This window comes from Aspergillus pseudotamarii (genome assembly GCF_009193445.1).
Source record: "Aspergillus pseudotamarii strain CBS 117625 unplaced genomic scaffold BDV38scaffold_14, whole genome shotgun sequence".
NCBI classification, from domain to species: Eukaryota; Fungi; Ascomycota; class Eurotiomycetes; order Eurotiales; family Aspergillaceae; genus Aspergillus; species Aspergillus pseudotamarii.
Window position 1 is genome coordinate 351,231 of NW_022475028.1, and position 16,883 is coordinate 368,113.

The following is a 16,883-nucleotide window of genomic DNA, read 5'->3' on the forward strand; positions in this document are numbered from 1 at the left end:
GCGGATCATTCGGCTAAATTCAACCCAACCGCTGTAGATGTCTCTATCTGAACGTGTTTTAGAGAGTTGATATAGCACTAATCTCCTCTTGATACCCCTCCAACAAAGCACGACGCTGTACCGTTCCCTTTGCTGTCGTTGGGAAGGGGCTATCAATGGACGCAACCAAAATGCGGTCCTTGGATATGTTGGCCTCAACAGGTAGATCATGATTAGTCTTCTCAACCAAGGGCCAGATACTGCTCACAAGGCCTTCTGGTGAGTGCGGGCAGCCTTTCTGCTTCCAGTCCGGCTCTATTATAAGTACTGCGCGGAATCTGTGATCTGCCGAGACCACAGCTCTGGCAATGAAACTGTGTGCTTCGAATATTTCCTCAATGGGATTGGGATAAAGACAAATTCGATTTTGCAGCTTGCACATATTGTCCTTCCGACCAGCATTCTTCCAGAGCATTGGATTCTGAGGGTGCTGGATGTAGAGATCGCCGGTGTGGAATTCAGATCGACCAGCAAGAACAACAAAGACAGCATGCAAATAAGGTTCAACAGAGCGTCTGAACACCAGCTGGCAATATCCGTTGCCTTCGTCCTGCATGTTGATGGGATAGTGGGGGTTCCATTCAAAATACTCCCAATCGTTGCGTTGTTGAGGGCGCAGTGTATGGAAATAGCCGGCTTCAGTCAATCCGATTGCCGATTGCAGACGTGTCACTTGCGATATTTCATGTCCTACTGCCCGGGGTAAAGGCATGCCAACAAAGCTGATGCACCGAAGGCCTGCCAGGACATTAAGCACTTCTTCAGACGTGCCCAAATTTACTAGGGTATCTGGTGTGAACAGGGCGGACTTGGCCCCAGTTTCAGCAAGAACCTGCTCCAGTAGCGGCGCTGTTAGAGCCACGTCCGGGCTGATAACAAAGTGTATCCCGTGGAGCAGTGCAGCTGCCCAAGTGATGATCCCGGTTGCATGGAATAAATTGGTCTTTATCAGATGTGGATCCTTAGGATCACTCAACCACGGGGCAGTCGATACCCTTCCAGGAGGTACTGGGATGTGCTGAAAATAGTCCAACGCTGTAAAATACCCGTGAGGCAAAATGATCTCTTTCGGCAACCCTGACAAGCGATAGGATTCGAAGTCAACCACGATGCCCGCAGAATCTGGGCGAAGGGAACTTACCTGTGGTTCCAGAGCTGTAAAGCACAGCAACCGGCTCTTGTTCTCCGGCCAGGGTGTATTCAGAATTGCAGGGGAAGGGAACTCTTGGGCCGTCAAACAGCCTCCAAAGATCTGCCACTTCCCACAATTGGACCTCTTGATTGCAGCTTCGAATCATTCGTGCTTTCTCGGAGCATTCGTGCGCGTAGAGCACTTTGGAGAGTTTTCCAGATCGTATGAGGCAGTCTGCGACCGTCTTCGATGTGACTGGGGGGAGGAGAACGGTCTTGGAGCGTTTTGGTCAGCGTTGATATGCAGAAGGCTCCAGGCGGCATCACCTACACAATGGCCGAGTTTCATACACGCAAGCATGCATATGGTGTACCGAATGTCATTTGGTCCTATATAAACAAGCCTCTCCGGAGTCGACCTTGACGCAATCGTCTTTTCTAGCCACCATGCGAAATTGTCCACTGCGGAAGCTAAGGCACCGACAGTCACCCGGCGCCATCCATGATCGGCGCATCTGAGAGAGGATGAATGTATACAAAATAGACGGTCGGGATTGTTGACAGCCTCCTGGTCCAGTGCATGGGTTAGGAGGCGGGGCTGAAATTTCCAAGCTGTCATTGTGGTGAAACTGAGTGTCCTTTCAACGCATGAGCTTCAATTTACGTTCTGTCTTCTCTCAACGCGTAATGTGCAGGGGTAGATGGCTAATATATTGACCAGGTTCCACTCTGATCCACAGTGTGGTCAACATTGGCTCTTCAGTCTTTACCCTCTCCTTCTCTTGTCCTATTTACTGAAGGGGAGTGATTACTGTGCATTTCTGCAAATCATACTATGTATCTGCGACTAGGGTATCGTGCCCTGCGTCCCCCTACGTCGTATGGTTCCACCCAGAGCTCATTATTGGTGAAAACCATCATTCTGGTAGCGATCAGAGACTAGTCTATTTCTCAATCGAGCATGCGAGTGGAATTGATTATGTAGTCCAATAATGCGACACGAAGCAAGGAGGTTGTTACCTGGACAACAGGAGTCATTTCGTAGAAAGGAAGATCGACATACCCTTTATAGACTGTTAAATCGGTTACCAAGTTTTATTATATATCCTCAGAGCTCATTGAAAGATGGCCACCACCACATTAATCTCTCCTTGGTTCATACTGCATGCCAATCCCTTGTTGAGACAAGCATACGCCATATTTTCAAGCTATCCCCATGGTTGACCCCAGACAAAGCCCGGGCACGTCGTCAAGGAATATTCACAATGAACGAACAGCAAGCGATGGCCGTGCGATCGACCTGAAATCCCACTCGATATCGGAGACTCTGCCGCCTCCCGAGGCATCATCCAATGGGCCGAACGAGCTCCCTTCCACAGACACTACAGTACTACCAGACGAGAAGACCGGCGGTGCGGAATATTCCATCTTCAGCCGCCATGAGAAAGTCTGCTTTATCTCCTTCACGAGCTTCGGTATGGTGGTCTGTATGATGGGAACTAACAGCTATCTCCCTGTACTGCCGATACTCGAACACGAATACCGCGTGACGCCTACACTGATTAACCTAACGATTACTGTATTCAATATTATACAGGGGATTGTGCCAGCTTTGATGTCTACGCTTTCTGACCTTCATGGGCGGCGCCTGGCATGGATTCTCGCACTATCAATCTATATCATGGCAAATATTGGCCTTGCGTTACAGAAGAGCTACGTGGCACTGATTATCCTACGGTGTCTTCAAAGTGTGGGCAGTAGTTGTGCGATCCCATTTGGATTTGCCTTTGCTGCGGACATTGCATCGCCTGCGGAGAGGGGCAGATACATAGGTCCCATGCATGGCTGTGTAATGGCTGCATTCGCATTTGGACCGGTCATTGGGGGATTGCTAGCGAGCCATCTTGGCTGGAGGAGTGTGTTCTGGTTTCTAGCCATCAGCAGCGGGTGCTTTTTCGCCTTATACGTAATATGTATCCCAGAAACTGCTCGGACCGTGGTTGGGAATGGGTCATTGACTCCGCATAATCGGTGGAGGAGATCGGTCATGCAGAATTGCCGGTATAGCCAGCGCAGTTCTATGGGCGAATGCTCTCCGAAGGACGAAAAGCACTCTGGCCATGGCCAAAGAAAGGAGGATGCAGCGACTACCTTGTCGACCGTATTCAGGGCATTTATCATCCTCAAACACAAGGAGGCCCTCATTCTGATCGTATACACCAGCCTGCTTTATTTTGGAATATCCGCTCTGTGGGCGACGACTGCAAACAACTATGGCGAGCTATACCAGCTCAGTACTCTGCAAGTCGGGTTGTCCTATCTGTATGTCATCCCACCCGTGTTTCAGTTTCGTCCGTAAGAGACCAGGAAAGCTCACCATACATTTCCAATTCTAGCCCTTTTGGGATTGCTGGCGGCCTTGGCTCGGCAATTAGCGGGAGACTGGTTGACCTCAATTACCGCCGGATTTCCAGAAACCGCAGTGCGGCCGGTGACCTCCATTCTGTCGGCAGTGACAGATCCGGAGATTTCCCAATCGAAGTAGCCAGGCTACAAATCGCGCTGCCTCATATGTTCCTGGTTGCGGTGGGCTTTGCTGTCTATGGCTGGATGGTGGAGAAACGGCTGCCCCTTGTGGTACCGCTTATCTGGCAGGGCATCATCGGGCTGTGTGGAAACTCATTATTGGGAATTCTATACACCCTCCTGATAGATCTTTTCCCTGGTCAGGCGGCGGCGGCTTCGGGAGCTGCTGACTTCATCCGATGTTGGCTGGGTGCCCTCTCTGCCGCCCTTATCAATGACATGTTGTCTAGTATGGGGTGGGGCTGGTGCTTCACGCTGATCGGGCTACTTCTAGTTGCTATGTTACCGTTGATTGCTCTTGAATATATATACGGTATGTCTTGGAGACAGCAGCGAGAGATGAGCCACTCATCTGCCCAGAGTAAACAGGGCGACAGCTGAGATGAGAGGGCATCGTCGACTAGAAACGTTGACAAGCTGTTTGTAAAGGCGTTAGAATGCGGTCCTGGAAAGGGCATGGCTGGTTAGTGGGCCTGTCAGAGAGGGTGGAGGCCAACCTTGACAGATAGAGCGCATTCGCGAACCAGATAGAAGACCCTCCTGCGTTTAGATCGCGCAAGATAGTCGGCACCGCAGTCGATGTAACGGTGGCTTCAACGGCGAGGTGTTTGACAGGCCGGCCATTATCAGCCCAGATCGCCAACCATGCGACAAGGACGTTACATCCAACAACAAGGACAAATATTCCATGCGTGATCCATGTTCCTGGTCGGTACTTCTCACTGGTTTATAGACTACATGCATTAATGTACTACTAATTATTTGTTTCTTGTTGCGCCTCATCTGCCTTACCTTTCCACCGCGGCCCCACGCATTGCTGCAAGGCGACGATCTCTCCATTTCTGGCTTAGGGCCTACATTTAGGATAGAGATTGAAGATTCCGAGCCGAAATAAATCTCTTTTCTCTCCACCTCCCTTGTACCAAATGGCAGTCTTACTCAAAATCGTTAGAAAACTTTTGTATTATGTCGATCCCACTCAACCAAAGTGCCATGATATCAAGTTCGCGCATTGAACACTTTATCCCCAACATATTACAATCTCTGTTACAATGCCTCTCCTCGATCTTGCAGATGAATTACTACTTCTCATTATCAACAAATAAGATAGTGAGAAGGATATCCTCTGTTTCTTAGTAACGGACTCCCGAATCTAGGCTATTCAAAGAATGGGCCCCGTATATAAATATAACATCAAGTTTTCGGAAAGTTCGTCTCTGCTACGGTATACAAAGAAAGGAGATATAACAGCTGTGGAGAAACTACTTGAAAAGGAGCCGACCTTGAGTGCAGAGCTGGGGATTTTGAAACACCATTAATATTGCCTGTTATTTACGAATATAAGTATATTGTTAAGCTGCTCATTGCGAAACCACTTAGATGTGCTGTTATAGAAGGACATAATGGTGTGACTAAGCTACTACTTGAAAAGGGTGCCGACATGGAGTGCAAATCTAATATTCGTGCTACACCGTTAATGTCTTCTGTCAGATGGGGGTATACAAGTATAGTGAAACTCCTGCTTGAAAGGGTGCTGACCCCGGGGGCAAATATTGGGACGGCAACACACTGCCTCAACTTGCTTCTCGTCATGGACACGGAGACCTGGTTGGGATGCTGCTTGGAAAAGGGTGCTGGTCTAGAATACAAGGATGAGGCAGGTAGTACACCACTGATGTATCAAGGGACTTGTAGATTCTGTCAGATTAAACACGGTTTATAGATAACGTAATCAACATACAAAATACAGCTAGGTCGTCACAAATCTGTAGGGTAAGCCCTAGGTGTAACAGGGAGAATCCCTATTCGATTAAGAGCCTAACGAACCGTTTGGTGCTATCTAGCTGCTCACCAGTTTACCAGAACCACCTCTTCTTCGCCCCTTCTGGGGGATAAACCACGATCCGATCCAAATCTGCGCCCTTGAAATCAAACCCATTCCACAACCCGCCAACCGTAATTGTATTCTCCCCGTTCTTCAATGGCAATAACAGCGGGGTGGAGAGAATAATACCCTTATGCGTATCTTTCTGGTATAACGTGTGTACGTTCTCTGTGTCACCATTAACTACCACGCTGCTGATCCGCCGGAGTTGCCAGGTGCCGTTTATGCGGTCAGGCTGGCCCATTGGTTGATCACCGAAACCCATGTCGTCAATGTCTGAGGAGTTGTTTAGTGAGTGTGGAGTCGGTTTGGGGAAGAGAGGAGGGAACAACATACTTTGGTGGTAGAACGATACCCATTGGTCTTGGCCTTGGCCTTGCACAGTGAAGGTGATTGTGCTGTCATTACCGTAAATGCCGGTAGCGATTCGGTTTCCGCTAGCGAATGTCTGGAGCAAACGCCGGTTAGTTTCCATGTCAGGTTGTATGTATGCTGTGGTGAGCTTACCGCCTCTTGTAGGTACGCATCTCCAGCGGTCCTTGCGTGTTTGGAGATGTATGTCTCTCCCTTGATGGGCTTCCATTCACCGGTTTTGCTGCACATACTAAATCAATACTTGCACTGGAAAGACGTTGAGCATGCACGTACATGTTCAGATCGTAAACATCATGCCAGACAACCTTCAAGCTACCTTCGCGATTATCGATTTCAATAGGAAGCCATACATTCCGGCTCTCCCACAGCGAGTTCATGTCCCACTACAGGATTGTTAAATCTGGTCAGTGCTAGGCTGTTGCAACTAATCAAGTAATGTGAAAGACATACCTGGTCGGCCATATACAAGAAAGTAGTCTTCTTAGTCCCCTCGATTCTCCAAGAGAACCCAGACTGCGTACTGAATGTACGGGTATATGCCAGGGAAACGAAGAAGGGCTGAGACCAGGGGCCCTCAAGCTTGTCAGCGCGGAATGCTACCACATCTGCATAATGCATCAGCCTACAGTCTCTCAACATTTCTCAATAGAATGCGAAAGGACATACTATTAGGCCGATACCCAGTCTTGTGGCTCATAAGCGCATAGTAACTATTCTCTGTTTGCAGGATAGTAGGTGCCTCAAAGTCATACTTGGGAAATCGGTAAGTAACCTCCTCAACAGCTGTGAGGTTGCTATTGAATTTGCTGAGATAGACGTCGCGGCCCTCAACGCTATCGCCGTTCGAATAGAGGGCATACGAGTGACCAGATTTGTAATCCGTAAACGCGCCAAAGTCCTGGGACCAATTACCCAAGGGAGAGGTAGCATCCACGAAGGTATAAGGGCCAGCAATATTGTCGGATGTTGCAAGACCTTGGAGGAGCCAAGAGTACTTGTCATCATCAGCGTGCCACCACATCTGTCTGATTCTTAGCAGTTTTTTTATATGGGCAATGAAGGCGGGCCTTACATGATATTGACCGGTCTCTTCGCTGTATAACACCTTCGGACGCTGGATGCGATTATGCGGTGAGATATAAGTATGGTTTTCAATGGGCTCTGTGGCCTGTTAGAGTGCCTGTCGATCTTTTGGAAACTTGGAACTCACTGAGAGCGAGCCCATGCGACTCCCAAGTAGCAAGATCGTCGGAGCTATAGACGGAGATCCCACCACCTTCAACTTGACCCTCGACTTTGTACTCCCCAAACCAGTAGAACTTGCCAGTTTCCTGATCAACGCAAAGTCCTCCGGCATGAGCATTGAAGATGTTGCCGTCGGTATCATGCCATCGTGCGCCAGGAACAATCCATTTAGCATTAGCACAAGCAGCAAGTGCTAGGAGAGTGGAAGCAAATCTTCGAATGGCCATGATGTCTCAGTTCTAAGACGCTCCACGGTGTTACAAATTCAGACAAGGGATGTGTGGCGAGGAACACTGAGTGCTACAATCGACACAGCGTCCTATGTATAGTCTTTATTGTATACGCCATCCAAGCCCTCTAGACCTACTATGCAGCTTCCTTGACCCTAGCTATTAGAGTTCAACTCTACCCCTCAACATCGGCGGAGCAATACCCCGAGCAAAAGGTTCATTTATCTCAGACCTCATGTAGTTCGGGTAGAAACTGTGGTGACTTAATCCGCTACTGCTCAATAGCCGACTGCCAAGCAGAAAAGCTGTACCCGGTCTGCAACCGAGCTAATAAAGACGTTAGACAAGAGCCTAACTTCGGGCAAGCTCGGTTGAGGGTTTCTAGCTAGTGTGTGGGGAAATATCTTGGAACCCCGTACCTTACCCAAAGCCAAACATCGCAGCGTCATTACTTAGATGATAATTATCTGATCACCGTTTACTTCGTGCTAAGCGGACGAATGATATACTCTAAAGTAGGGTCTTGCCATAGCTCCGTGTTAGCTAAGCGGCATAGAGGATTCGGTATATCTTCTTCCACGAACAAAACCTTCGCTATGTTGTTAGGGTTCTAAAGCGTGGGGGCACCAGGCTGTCTCGTCCTAGCTGGGTGTTGCTATATCATTGCTCTCATGGAATTCTACTTGGCCTGGGTAAACAGAAGACGGGAATCCATTAGGGCTTGATACCTTCTCCGCGGGAAACCCAGACCGGATTAGTCAGAACCGCAAAATGAAGGGTTTCTACATAGTCATCCTATTTCTACATGGATTTGCGTTGGCGCTGTTAGAGGAGAACATAGTTGCCTTCGAACCTATCGACGGTTCCATTGAATTTGGCAATGCTCCTATATTGCGAGATGCAAGCGATCCGGTGGGTGTCAAAATTGCTGTGGACAGTTTAGCCGGTGACCTGGAAGAAGTGACTGATGTCAAGCGTCGCGTGCTCGTTTGGAATGAAACTGCATCCGTTGTTCAAGCAGAGCCGTCTACCTCTGGGTTAGTTATAATCGCGGCAACACTCGGCTCGCCATTGGTATCTCGGCTTGAAGAAGATGGCAAGATCAATGTTGATGATATCCGTGATAAATGGGAGAGCTTTCGCACTGTTCTTATCGATAGTCCTCTGCCTGGGATCAAACATGCTCTCGCAATTGTTGGTAGTGACAAGCGAGGAACTATGTTCGGCGTCTTTACGCTCACGGAACAGATTGGAAAATCCCCGTGAGTTACATTCTGGGTTCATTCCTCTGCGAAGGCTGACCAAACCCCTAGCCTCCATTGGTGGGCCGATGTTCCAGTCATAAAGCACCAGACGATTTATGCCCTGAACAAAACTACAACACAGGGAGAGCCCAGCGTCAGGTATCGCGGTATATTCATCAACGATGAGGCGCCCGCTTTGACAGGCTGGTGGGCAAAGCATGCCAGTGTGGACGATTATACCTTCAGTGCTGAGTTCTACGAACACGTCTTTGATCTGTTAGTTCGTCTCAAAGCCAATTTTCTGTGGCCGGCTATGTGGGGATCTTTCATTCCTACCCCTGGCAGAAGCTTTTTCACGGATGACCTGCGTAATCAACAGCTTGCGGATGATTACGGGATTGTTATATCAACTAGCCACACTGAGCCAATGCAGCGCTCTTCTAATGAGTGGAAGATAGACCCGACACGGGGCGCCTGGAACTGGCTTAGCAACAAGGAGAACGTTGTCAAATTCATGGAAGAAGGCGTTAAACGTGCGGGTGATAATGAGACTTACTTTACACTAGGCATGCGCGGAGAAAATGATAGTCCTATCGAAGCGGACGATCCTATCGCAGTGCTGAGGGATGTGTTTAGCACTCAAAGAGAGCTGCTTGCCAAGTATCATGGCAATAATACCTCTCTACAGGCATGGGCAGTCTACAAAGAGGTTATGACCTATTACACAGCTGGTCTGGTTCCTCCCGATGATGTGACATTGATATTCCCCGATGATAATTGGGGCAATGTTCAACGACTGCCTACGGAGGAGGAGCGACAGAGGTCTGGTGGTATTGGTGTAAGCTTGTCCTCCCCTTTTCTAGTAATGATCTTTTTCTTCTAAACGTACTGTCAGCTTTACTACCACTTTGACTATGTTGGTAGACCGAAGAGCTGGAAATGGCAAAACAACAACAATCTGGTTAGTCGCCTCTTATCTCGTTCAAGGTAACTATTGCCTAAACCTCCATAGCCCAAAGTATACAAAGAGCTGTCACAAGCCTACGAGCGGGGAGCGAACAGAGTTTGGGTCATTAATGTTGGCGACATCAAACCTATGGAAATTCCTCTCTCATTCGCCCTGGATCTTGCGTGGAATGTGTCCCAGTTTGATTTCAACACCATCCCCTCATACCTCAAAGCTCTAGCTACGCGAGATTTTGGTAACGAGTACGCCGACCAGATTGCATCGGCTCTGATGGAATATAGCCACCTAGCGGGTCTGCGCAAATTTGAAATGCTGGAACCAACGACATATTCCATCCTCAACTTCCGAGAGGCCGAGCAGGTGCTCGATGAGTGGAGAAAGCTGGCCGAGAAAACACAAGAAATTCAGCAGTCCTTACCTAGCGACCGCCACGATGCTTGCTATCACCTCCTAACTTATCCTGCGATGGCGGGATTCAACTACTACCAGACAATCCTTGGCCAGGGCAAAAACCGCCAATACAGCTTCGAACGCCGGAACTCAGCCAACATGGTAGCGGGACACGTACTCGAGTACTTTGAGGAAGATTATGACTTGACATTGGAGTATGACAACCTTGCAGATGGCAAATGGGAGGGCATCATGTCGACTCCCAAGTTTGATATGGGCATTGCAGACTGGCGTCCCTCATCACGCGACGTCGTCGCTAATCTATCGTATGTGCAGCTACGGCAGGACTTTGATTACGCATTTGGCAACCTGGGTATCTTCGTCGAGCAGTCGCTTAGTGCATATCGCCAAGGTCGGATCTGTGGGTCTATCAATCCCTCCCTACCAACTGAGGAAGGCTTTTCACCAGTGCTCCCGCTTATGGATCCCTATGGTCCAGGATCACGGCTCATTGAGCTCTTCCACCGTGGAGACCATCGCAAGCCGCTCAAATGGTCCATCTCGACTCCCTATTCATGGGTTCATGTCTCGCAAACATCAGGCACACTCTCGAAAGAACACCCCGAGGAACGCCTCGAAGTCTCGATCGACTGGACCGCCGCCCCAAGCAACTTTACCGAAACGATTCAGCTACGCGTAGAATGGGAACCGTCTCCGTATTTTGATTTAATCCACATTCCAATCCGCAACCACCGCGTCCCGACCAACTTCACCGGCTTCCCTGAGTCGGGCGGCTTCGTCTCCATCGAAGGCCCGCATTTCCAACGCTCCTCATCGGATACTGTATCTTTCAAACATATCCCATATCTAGGGTCGCGATCTCGGTCTGGATCCATCGCACTCCGGCCGTATATGCAAGCTCGAGAATCTGAAGATGACGCAAAAGCTGTGTGGGTTGAGTACGACTTCTACCTCTTCAATTCCACTGACTCATTCAATGCGACTGTCTACGTCAATGGCGCCCTCGACACGGATCCCAACCTACCGATGAAATTCTCGTTATCAATCGACGGTCAAGAGGCGAACTTCACAAGACTACTGGGCGAGCCTGAAAAGGCGGGGGATACGCCTCCTGGATGGACAGAGGCAGTGGCGGACCATGTTTGGACGAGGGATATTGAGATTGCGGCTCTTGACCAGGGCCTGCATACACTCAAGTGGATGGTGAATTCGCCAGAGATATATCTGGAGAAGATTGTTCTTGCGCTGGAGGGGCATTTAGATAGCTATCTCGGCCCGACGGAGAGTGCACTGATGGGTTGAACCTGGGAGGTTTCACATAATTTGTCGAATTTGTGTAGTTAAGATGTAGGAGACTATAATTGTGTTGGGAAGAGAAAGACCCTGAATCACGGCATTTCAGCCGACAGTAGGATGACCAGTTTGGCAGCCGGGCTAAAGGATGCAGAACCCCAGATAGTCGACCAGTAAGCCAGTAAACTTCGATAAACTTCGGGTGATCCAGTACCGAAGCAAACTCATTGCATGGTCATTCCCTACCATTCATAGCCAAGTCCCATATGCACGGCGCCTTGGCATAGGATATTCCACAAATGGGAGACCAAATAGTCAGCTCGGCTTGTGGGATTTCTCACATTCATGCATCGAGCTCCTATACGCGTCTCCACCTCCGCATAATTCCCCGCATGTTTGAGAGTGTAGTGTCCGGCGTGAGCTACCCCGTATACATAACCCTCGGTCTATCAAAGCCAGCGCCCGAAACAGCTGTGATTTCTATCTTTAAATTAACCCAGCTACGCGTGGAATCAACGATGATCGAGTAGTAGACAATAGTCCATTCTTGCTCTATCCTTCAATATCCAACAGAAATGTTGCTGCCCTCACGGAAGGCGTTGACCTTCCTAGCTTGCCTCGCAAGCCATTCCACAGCACTCCTAACAACATCCGAGAACTCCACACACTTCAATCTCGCCAATGACCGCTTCACCATCGCGTTGGCTAAATCTAACGGTCATATCGTTGACGTCCAACTAGACAACCAAGATCTACTTGGACCGGTAGACGGCAACACCGGAAAGGGTCCATACCTGGACTGTTCATGCATCCCGTCGGGCTTCTGGACCCCGGGTAGTGGCGCTACACTGGACCTGATCAACGGCACTGATTCTACTGGCACCGCGTACGGCGGAGTTTACATGACCGCTACCTATGAAGGAACCAATCAGACACTATCGCAGTGGTTCTTCCTCCGAGGCGAAGAAACAGGACTCCATGCATTTTCTCGAGTCACGTATTTCAACGAGACCACGCCTTTCCTACGAAGCCTTGGGGAATTGCGCACACTTTTCAGGCCAAACACGGACCTCTGGACGCACTTCTCCACCAGCGAGGGTAATTACGGGCCAGTACCGCTTGACAGCACGTATGACAATGGGTTGGTAGTCCAGGATGCGACAACCTACATGGGGAACGTTACCGATGATCCCTATGTCTCCCAATACTCTGATTACTTTACCAAGTATAGTCTGGCAGAGAGCTGGCGCAACCACGATGTCCATGGACTGGTTAGCGACGGCTCATCTAGTTCTGACGGAAGTACATTCGGTGCTTGGCTAGTTCATAACACCGTTGAGACGTACTATGGAGGTCCCCTCCATTCTGACCTCGTTGTCGATGGGATTGTGTACAATTATTTGGTCTCCGGTCATCATGGGGCACCTATGCCAAACCTCACGCATGGGTTTGACCGCACTTGGGGACCTCAGTTCTACTACTTCAACCGGGGAGACTCGGAGACAACATTGGCCGAGTTGAGGGCTGATGCTGCAAAGTACGCTGATCCGGAATGGAACGCGGAGTTCTATGATACTATCTCGAAGCATATTCCGAATTTCATGCCGTCGTCTGGGAGGACTACATTTAAGGGGAAGGTGTCGTTACCCGAGGGTGCAAGGAGACCGATTATCGTGCTATCTGAGGATGGACAGGACTTCCAGCTGAATGTCTTCAACACGGAGTCTCTACAGTACTGGGCGGAGGTCGACGAGTCTGGAAGTTTCAGCATCCCCCGTGTTGTGGAAGGGACATACCGAATAACCATCTACGCTGACGAGATCTTCGGGTGGTTTATCCAAGACCACGTCACAGTTTCAAAATCGCAGTCCGAAGAGCACAGGTTCATTTGGGAAGAGGAAAGCGCAGGCAAAGAGATCTGGCGTATCGGTGTGCCTGACAAGTCCTCTGGAGAGTACCTTCACGGCTATGCATTGGATTCTTCCAAACCGCTGCAACCAGAGCAATACCGCATATACTGGGGAAAATACGACTATCCAGCTGACTTTCCCGAGGGTATCAACTTCCACGTCGGAGAGAGTGACCCATCCCAAGACTTCAATTATATCCACTGGGCATTCTTCCCCTCTCAGGGAAATCACCTCCGCACAGAGCCATACTATGACAATGTCAACAACTGGACGGTGACATTCGACCTAACCGCAGAGCAACTCGACAGCACGAGCATGGCAACATTCACCGTGCAGATTGCAGGCGCGAAGACAGCGAACGGGAACTCAAAGTGGACACCCGTTGAGGGGAAGTATAGTAACCTTCCGTGGACGGTAGATGTAAATGGACGGTATGAGTCCACATGGGTGATCCCATACTGGCGGAGTGGATCATGTGGTGTGCGCAGTGCTGTTGCCTGCCAGAATATAGAGCAGAAGTTTGTTTTTCCGGTGGAGAATCTGCAACAAGGAAAGAATGAGTTTGTCTTGAGCTTGCCGTTCAATGCGTCGAGTACGGAGACTGCGTTACTGCCGGATGCACTTTATGTGCAGTACGATGCATTGAGATTGGAGTTGGAGTGATGGAAAAATGTGTAGCACCAACGCTAGTATGCATGATCGGACAATCTAGGAGATTCAGGTAATGATGGAAATTAGCAACAATGTCTATTTTTGGATGCGGTACAGGCGCTGTTAGAATTATATCACGCTTGTTCTCAGTAAGAAAAAGGGGCTGTCACCTTCCTACGCCTCCTTTTGGGAGAGCGATCAAAATATATGGATGCCGACATTTCTATGAATGTCTTCGAATATGGTAGGTCGCAAAACTGATGCACAATTTGAATCCTTTAAGGCTTTCCCTGAAATGCTAAGCCGCCTTAGGGGTCCGACCTATTGTACCTATTATTTCCATACTCCCAGTATTTGGTATAGGCAGTCTTGCTTTTACCTCCTGGGATACAAAACGAGCTTTTACAATAAACCTGAAGACTTTACATTCCCTGAAGAGGCACCCTCTGACGTTCCAGACGTTCAGTTACAATAATGTCGGAACATCATCAAAGGAGATCAATGCTAATTGTATCGTCGGAGAACAACTGTACAATCCTCTAATTTAACCATGGTTACTGGTTTCTTTTAGGACTTCCGATAGTGGCTCTCCGATGCCTTTGAGGTTAGGTTCTAGACCGGTCCGTTCGCGGAAATCAGAGCAGCCAAAGCATGGGTGGAAAGAAACTTACTTAATAATGTCAGGAGACTAAAGACCGCCAATAGAATAGAATAAAAAGGAATCCGTAGCATTACGGAACTAATGCAGTACTAGCAGATCATTGTTCTCCGTGGCTGATAAGGTAGCGGCTTAGGGCTTCTGGCAAGGGCTATGTGCTTGTCATTTCGAAAGGCTCCACGTTGACGATTAACCTGACAATAATAATTATAATGACAATTATAATCCTAGAAGTATAGTAAGCATAATTGATCTGCGATATGCAAATCTAATAAGATCAGTCAAGCAAACATCATAGCGCATATTAGCCCAGGGCGGCAGCCGAGGAGGTGACGTGCAGCGAACAGTGATGGGCTAGTTCCATGTTTGCCTATTTGTGATATCTTACCCCCTGCTATAAATGGTATATGAAGCCAGTAGAATAACAATGTAAGTCGCTGAGGGCCAAGCTGCGGTGGACGGGGTAGAATGGGTGGAGTGGATGCGGATAGTTTTGACAGATAGCTCACAAGCTTTAAAGCCTTGGGTAGTATCCCGATCAGAGGACAACCAGTCACAATATAGGTTGTGGGGCGGTCTAAGTAGGTAACCTTTTCTGGCTTAATTCATAGATTGGTTTGCCCCTTGCAGAATCTAGCGCGTGAGGGTTCACCAAGTATATATTGCCACGTCATTAATGGCAACTTTGGTGCATGGGTAGGTGATGAGATGCTCACCGAATGGATACACCACGACCCAACTCCCCAAAGACACCTGTATATCTACTCCGATTAAAAAGTTCCATCGTCAAATATACCGCGCACATAGCAAAATCCGCAGTGTCTGGCCTTAAGGTATATGCCTGCCGTTCCTTCTATATGCTACGGACCAACGGCGAATTGTGAAGTGCACCGATACGATTATGGATGAAAGTCACAAAACCTCAGACTCGCCGGAAGGACCATTCAAACCAGCTCCGTCTCCGTGGCATGATATACGAGCGCAGGTGTTTTTCTCCTTTGCAAGAGCCAACTGGGCAGATGGTCTGCCGCAGGGTTCATATGGTGATTTGGAAGCATCGGCCCCATTCTCGGATCCGGAAAAGAGTGGCAAATTCAAAGGAGGATTCAGTTTGTGCATGATAGTTCGGTATCTGGAGTCTCCTGTTGGTAGGCATTGGTCCTACCCATATTATGGGTGGGAATAGGAAGTTTACCCTTTTGCGGTTTTAGGGCCATATGACGAAATTCTCTGGGCCCCGGGACTTTTCCAAGATCCAAACCATGGCGAATTGGTAAAGAGATACAGAATTACCAGAATATATGTGTCCTCACTAGCCTCGATTTATAACGGTGCGAATCCTAACTCCCCAGGTCGATCGGTTCTATGGAAAAGCTAACTCAGGACCGAAACTGTACCATCAGGCCGAAGAAATTGGAATATCCCAAAGACAGTAAGCACTCCCATTCTTTCGAGAGCGGTAATTAGTTATGTTACTTGAAGCTTACTGTAAATATCTGCTTCAGCTGGCCAATTTCGAATTCATTCCGTCCGATTGCCTGTATCCACCGTATCGCCAGATCAGGGTCTCACTCCCTGATACTCCAGAACAACCATTCGTTTCATTGGATCTACAGCCTATCGCATTGACCTCGAGACCCATCTTTCCAATTTCCACGAGGTATATTCCCATGAATCTCGACATTGTGATGCCGCCCATACCGGAGTCTGATAACTGGAGGGAGAATGGATTAGTAGGTAGCAACAATGATGAATGGAGATCGGTACAGGTTGACATATCGGGTAAAGCTGGTATGGTCAGAGTAGGAGGAGAGCTTGGTGATGGAGATTCATTCCCAAAACTGAACTGGAATGGGTTGTGGTTCTGGTTGGATCATGCAAAAATGTCATGCATGAACGTTGGGGAGTAAGAACAGATAAATGGGTCTTGTGCCCTAATATAGTTTACTAGGGTAACTACGGTATTATAGCTCCAGTAAAATATGGCTGGTGGTAAGTCATGATTAATCCATCCTTGAGGACAAGGGACGTATACTACCGACATTATGGAATAAGTACACCTGTGGTAGCTACACAGAGCAAGATATATGGCTCTCACCACGTCAGACTGGACGTTACTCAACCTTAGCGGATCGTCTTACCAAGAGATGGTTGATCTCTGTACTATAGTCAACAAACAAAACAGATATTTGGAGGTAGAATTTAGTAATTGTTAGATATATAATTATGTACATGATACAAAAAATAAAGCTCTATTT

At 48.5% G+C, this 16,883-nt stretch overlaps 6 protein-coding genes across 6 annotated transcripts; 4 read left to right on the plus strand and 2 right to left on the minus strand.

The window, feature by feature from the left end:
* Positions 1-58: 58 nt before the first annotated feature.
* BDV38DRAFT_269608 (acetyl-CoA synthetase-like protein) lies at positions 59-1,789 on the minus strand (the record flags this gene model as incomplete). The annotated part of the gene is made up of 3 exons (XM_032056994.1): positions 59-1,116; positions 1,181-1,445; positions 1,502-1,789. The coding sequence occupies 3 exons, from the start codon at positions 1,787-1,789 to the stop codon at positions 59-61; spliced, it is 1,611 nt and encodes a 536-aa protein (XP_031915900.1).
* A 597-nt stretch (positions 1,790-2,386) lies between these two features.
* BDV38DRAFT_269609 (major facilitator superfamily domain-containing protein) lies at positions 2,387-4,137 on the plus strand (the record flags this gene model as incomplete). Its single annotated transcript, XM_032056995.1, has 3 exons — positions 2,387-2,459; positions 2,568-3,492; positions 3,567-4,137. The coding sequence occupies 3 exons, from the start codon at positions 2,387-2,389 to the stop codon at positions 4,135-4,137; spliced, it is 1,569 nt and encodes a 522-aa protein (XP_031915901.1).
* Positions 4,138-5,612: 1,475 nt separating this feature from the next.
* Positions 5,613-7,488, minus strand: BDV38DRAFT_269610 (glycosyl hydrolase; the record flags this gene model as incomplete). The annotated part of the gene is made up of 8 exons (XM_032056996.1): positions 5,613-5,917; positions 5,978-6,089; positions 6,149-6,236; positions 6,290-6,399; positions 6,467-6,621; positions 6,683-7,037; positions 7,089-7,177; positions 7,227-7,488. 8 exons carry the CDS (start codon positions 7,486-7,488, stop codon positions 5,613-5,615), a joined length of 1,476 nt encoding a protein of 491 aa, XP_031915902.1.
* A 774-nt stretch (positions 7,489-8,262) lies between these two features.
* Positions 8,263-11,415, plus strand: BDV38DRAFT_291118 (uncharacterized protein; the record flags this gene model as incomplete). The annotated part of the gene is made up of 5 exons (XM_032061665.1): positions 8,263-8,753; positions 8,805-9,573; positions 9,631-9,696; positions 9,748-10,618; positions 10,694-11,415. 5 exons carry the CDS (start codon positions 8,263-8,265, stop codon positions 11,413-11,415), a joined length of 2,919 nt encoding a protein of 972 aa, XP_031915903.1.
* Positions 11,416-11,981: 566 nt separating this feature from the next.
* On the plus strand, positions 11,982-13,979 carry BDV38DRAFT_291119 (putative rhamnogalacturonate lyase C; the record flags this gene model as incomplete). Its single annotated transcript, XM_032061666.1, has 1 exon — positions 11,982-13,979. One exon carries the CDS (start codon positions 11,982-11,984, stop codon positions 13,977-13,979), a length of 1,998 nt encoding a protein of 665 aa, XP_031915904.1.
* Positions 13,980-15,312: 1,333 nt separating this feature from the next.
* On the plus strand, positions 15,313-16,871 carry BDV38DRAFT_41012 (uncharacterized protein). The gene is made up of 4 exons (XM_032063298.1): positions 15,313-15,773; positions 15,837-15,956; positions 16,029-16,057; positions 16,131-16,871. Exons 1-4 carry the CDS (start codon positions 15,527-15,529, stop codon positions 16,533-16,535), a joined length of 801 nt encoding a protein of 266 aa, XP_031915905.1. The 5' UTR covers positions 15,313-15,526; the 3' UTR covers positions 16,536-16,871.
* Positions 16,872-16,883: the final 12 nt, after the last annotated feature.

Bases quoted from the DNA above. Each gene is read 5' to 3' on its own strand.
- BDV38DRAFT_41012 (XM_032063298.1), top strand. From the start codon at position 15,527: ATGGATGAAAGTCACAAAACCTCAGACTCGCCGGAAGGACCATTCAAA. The intron at 15,957-16,028 runs GTGCGAATCCTA...CTGTACCATCAG, and splicing joins ACTAGCCTCGATTTATAACG to GCCGAAGAAATTGGAATATC. The intron at 16,058-16,130 runs GTAAGCACTCCC...TATCTGCTTCAG, and splicing joins ATTGGAATATCCCAAAGACA to CTGGCCAATTTCGAATTCAT.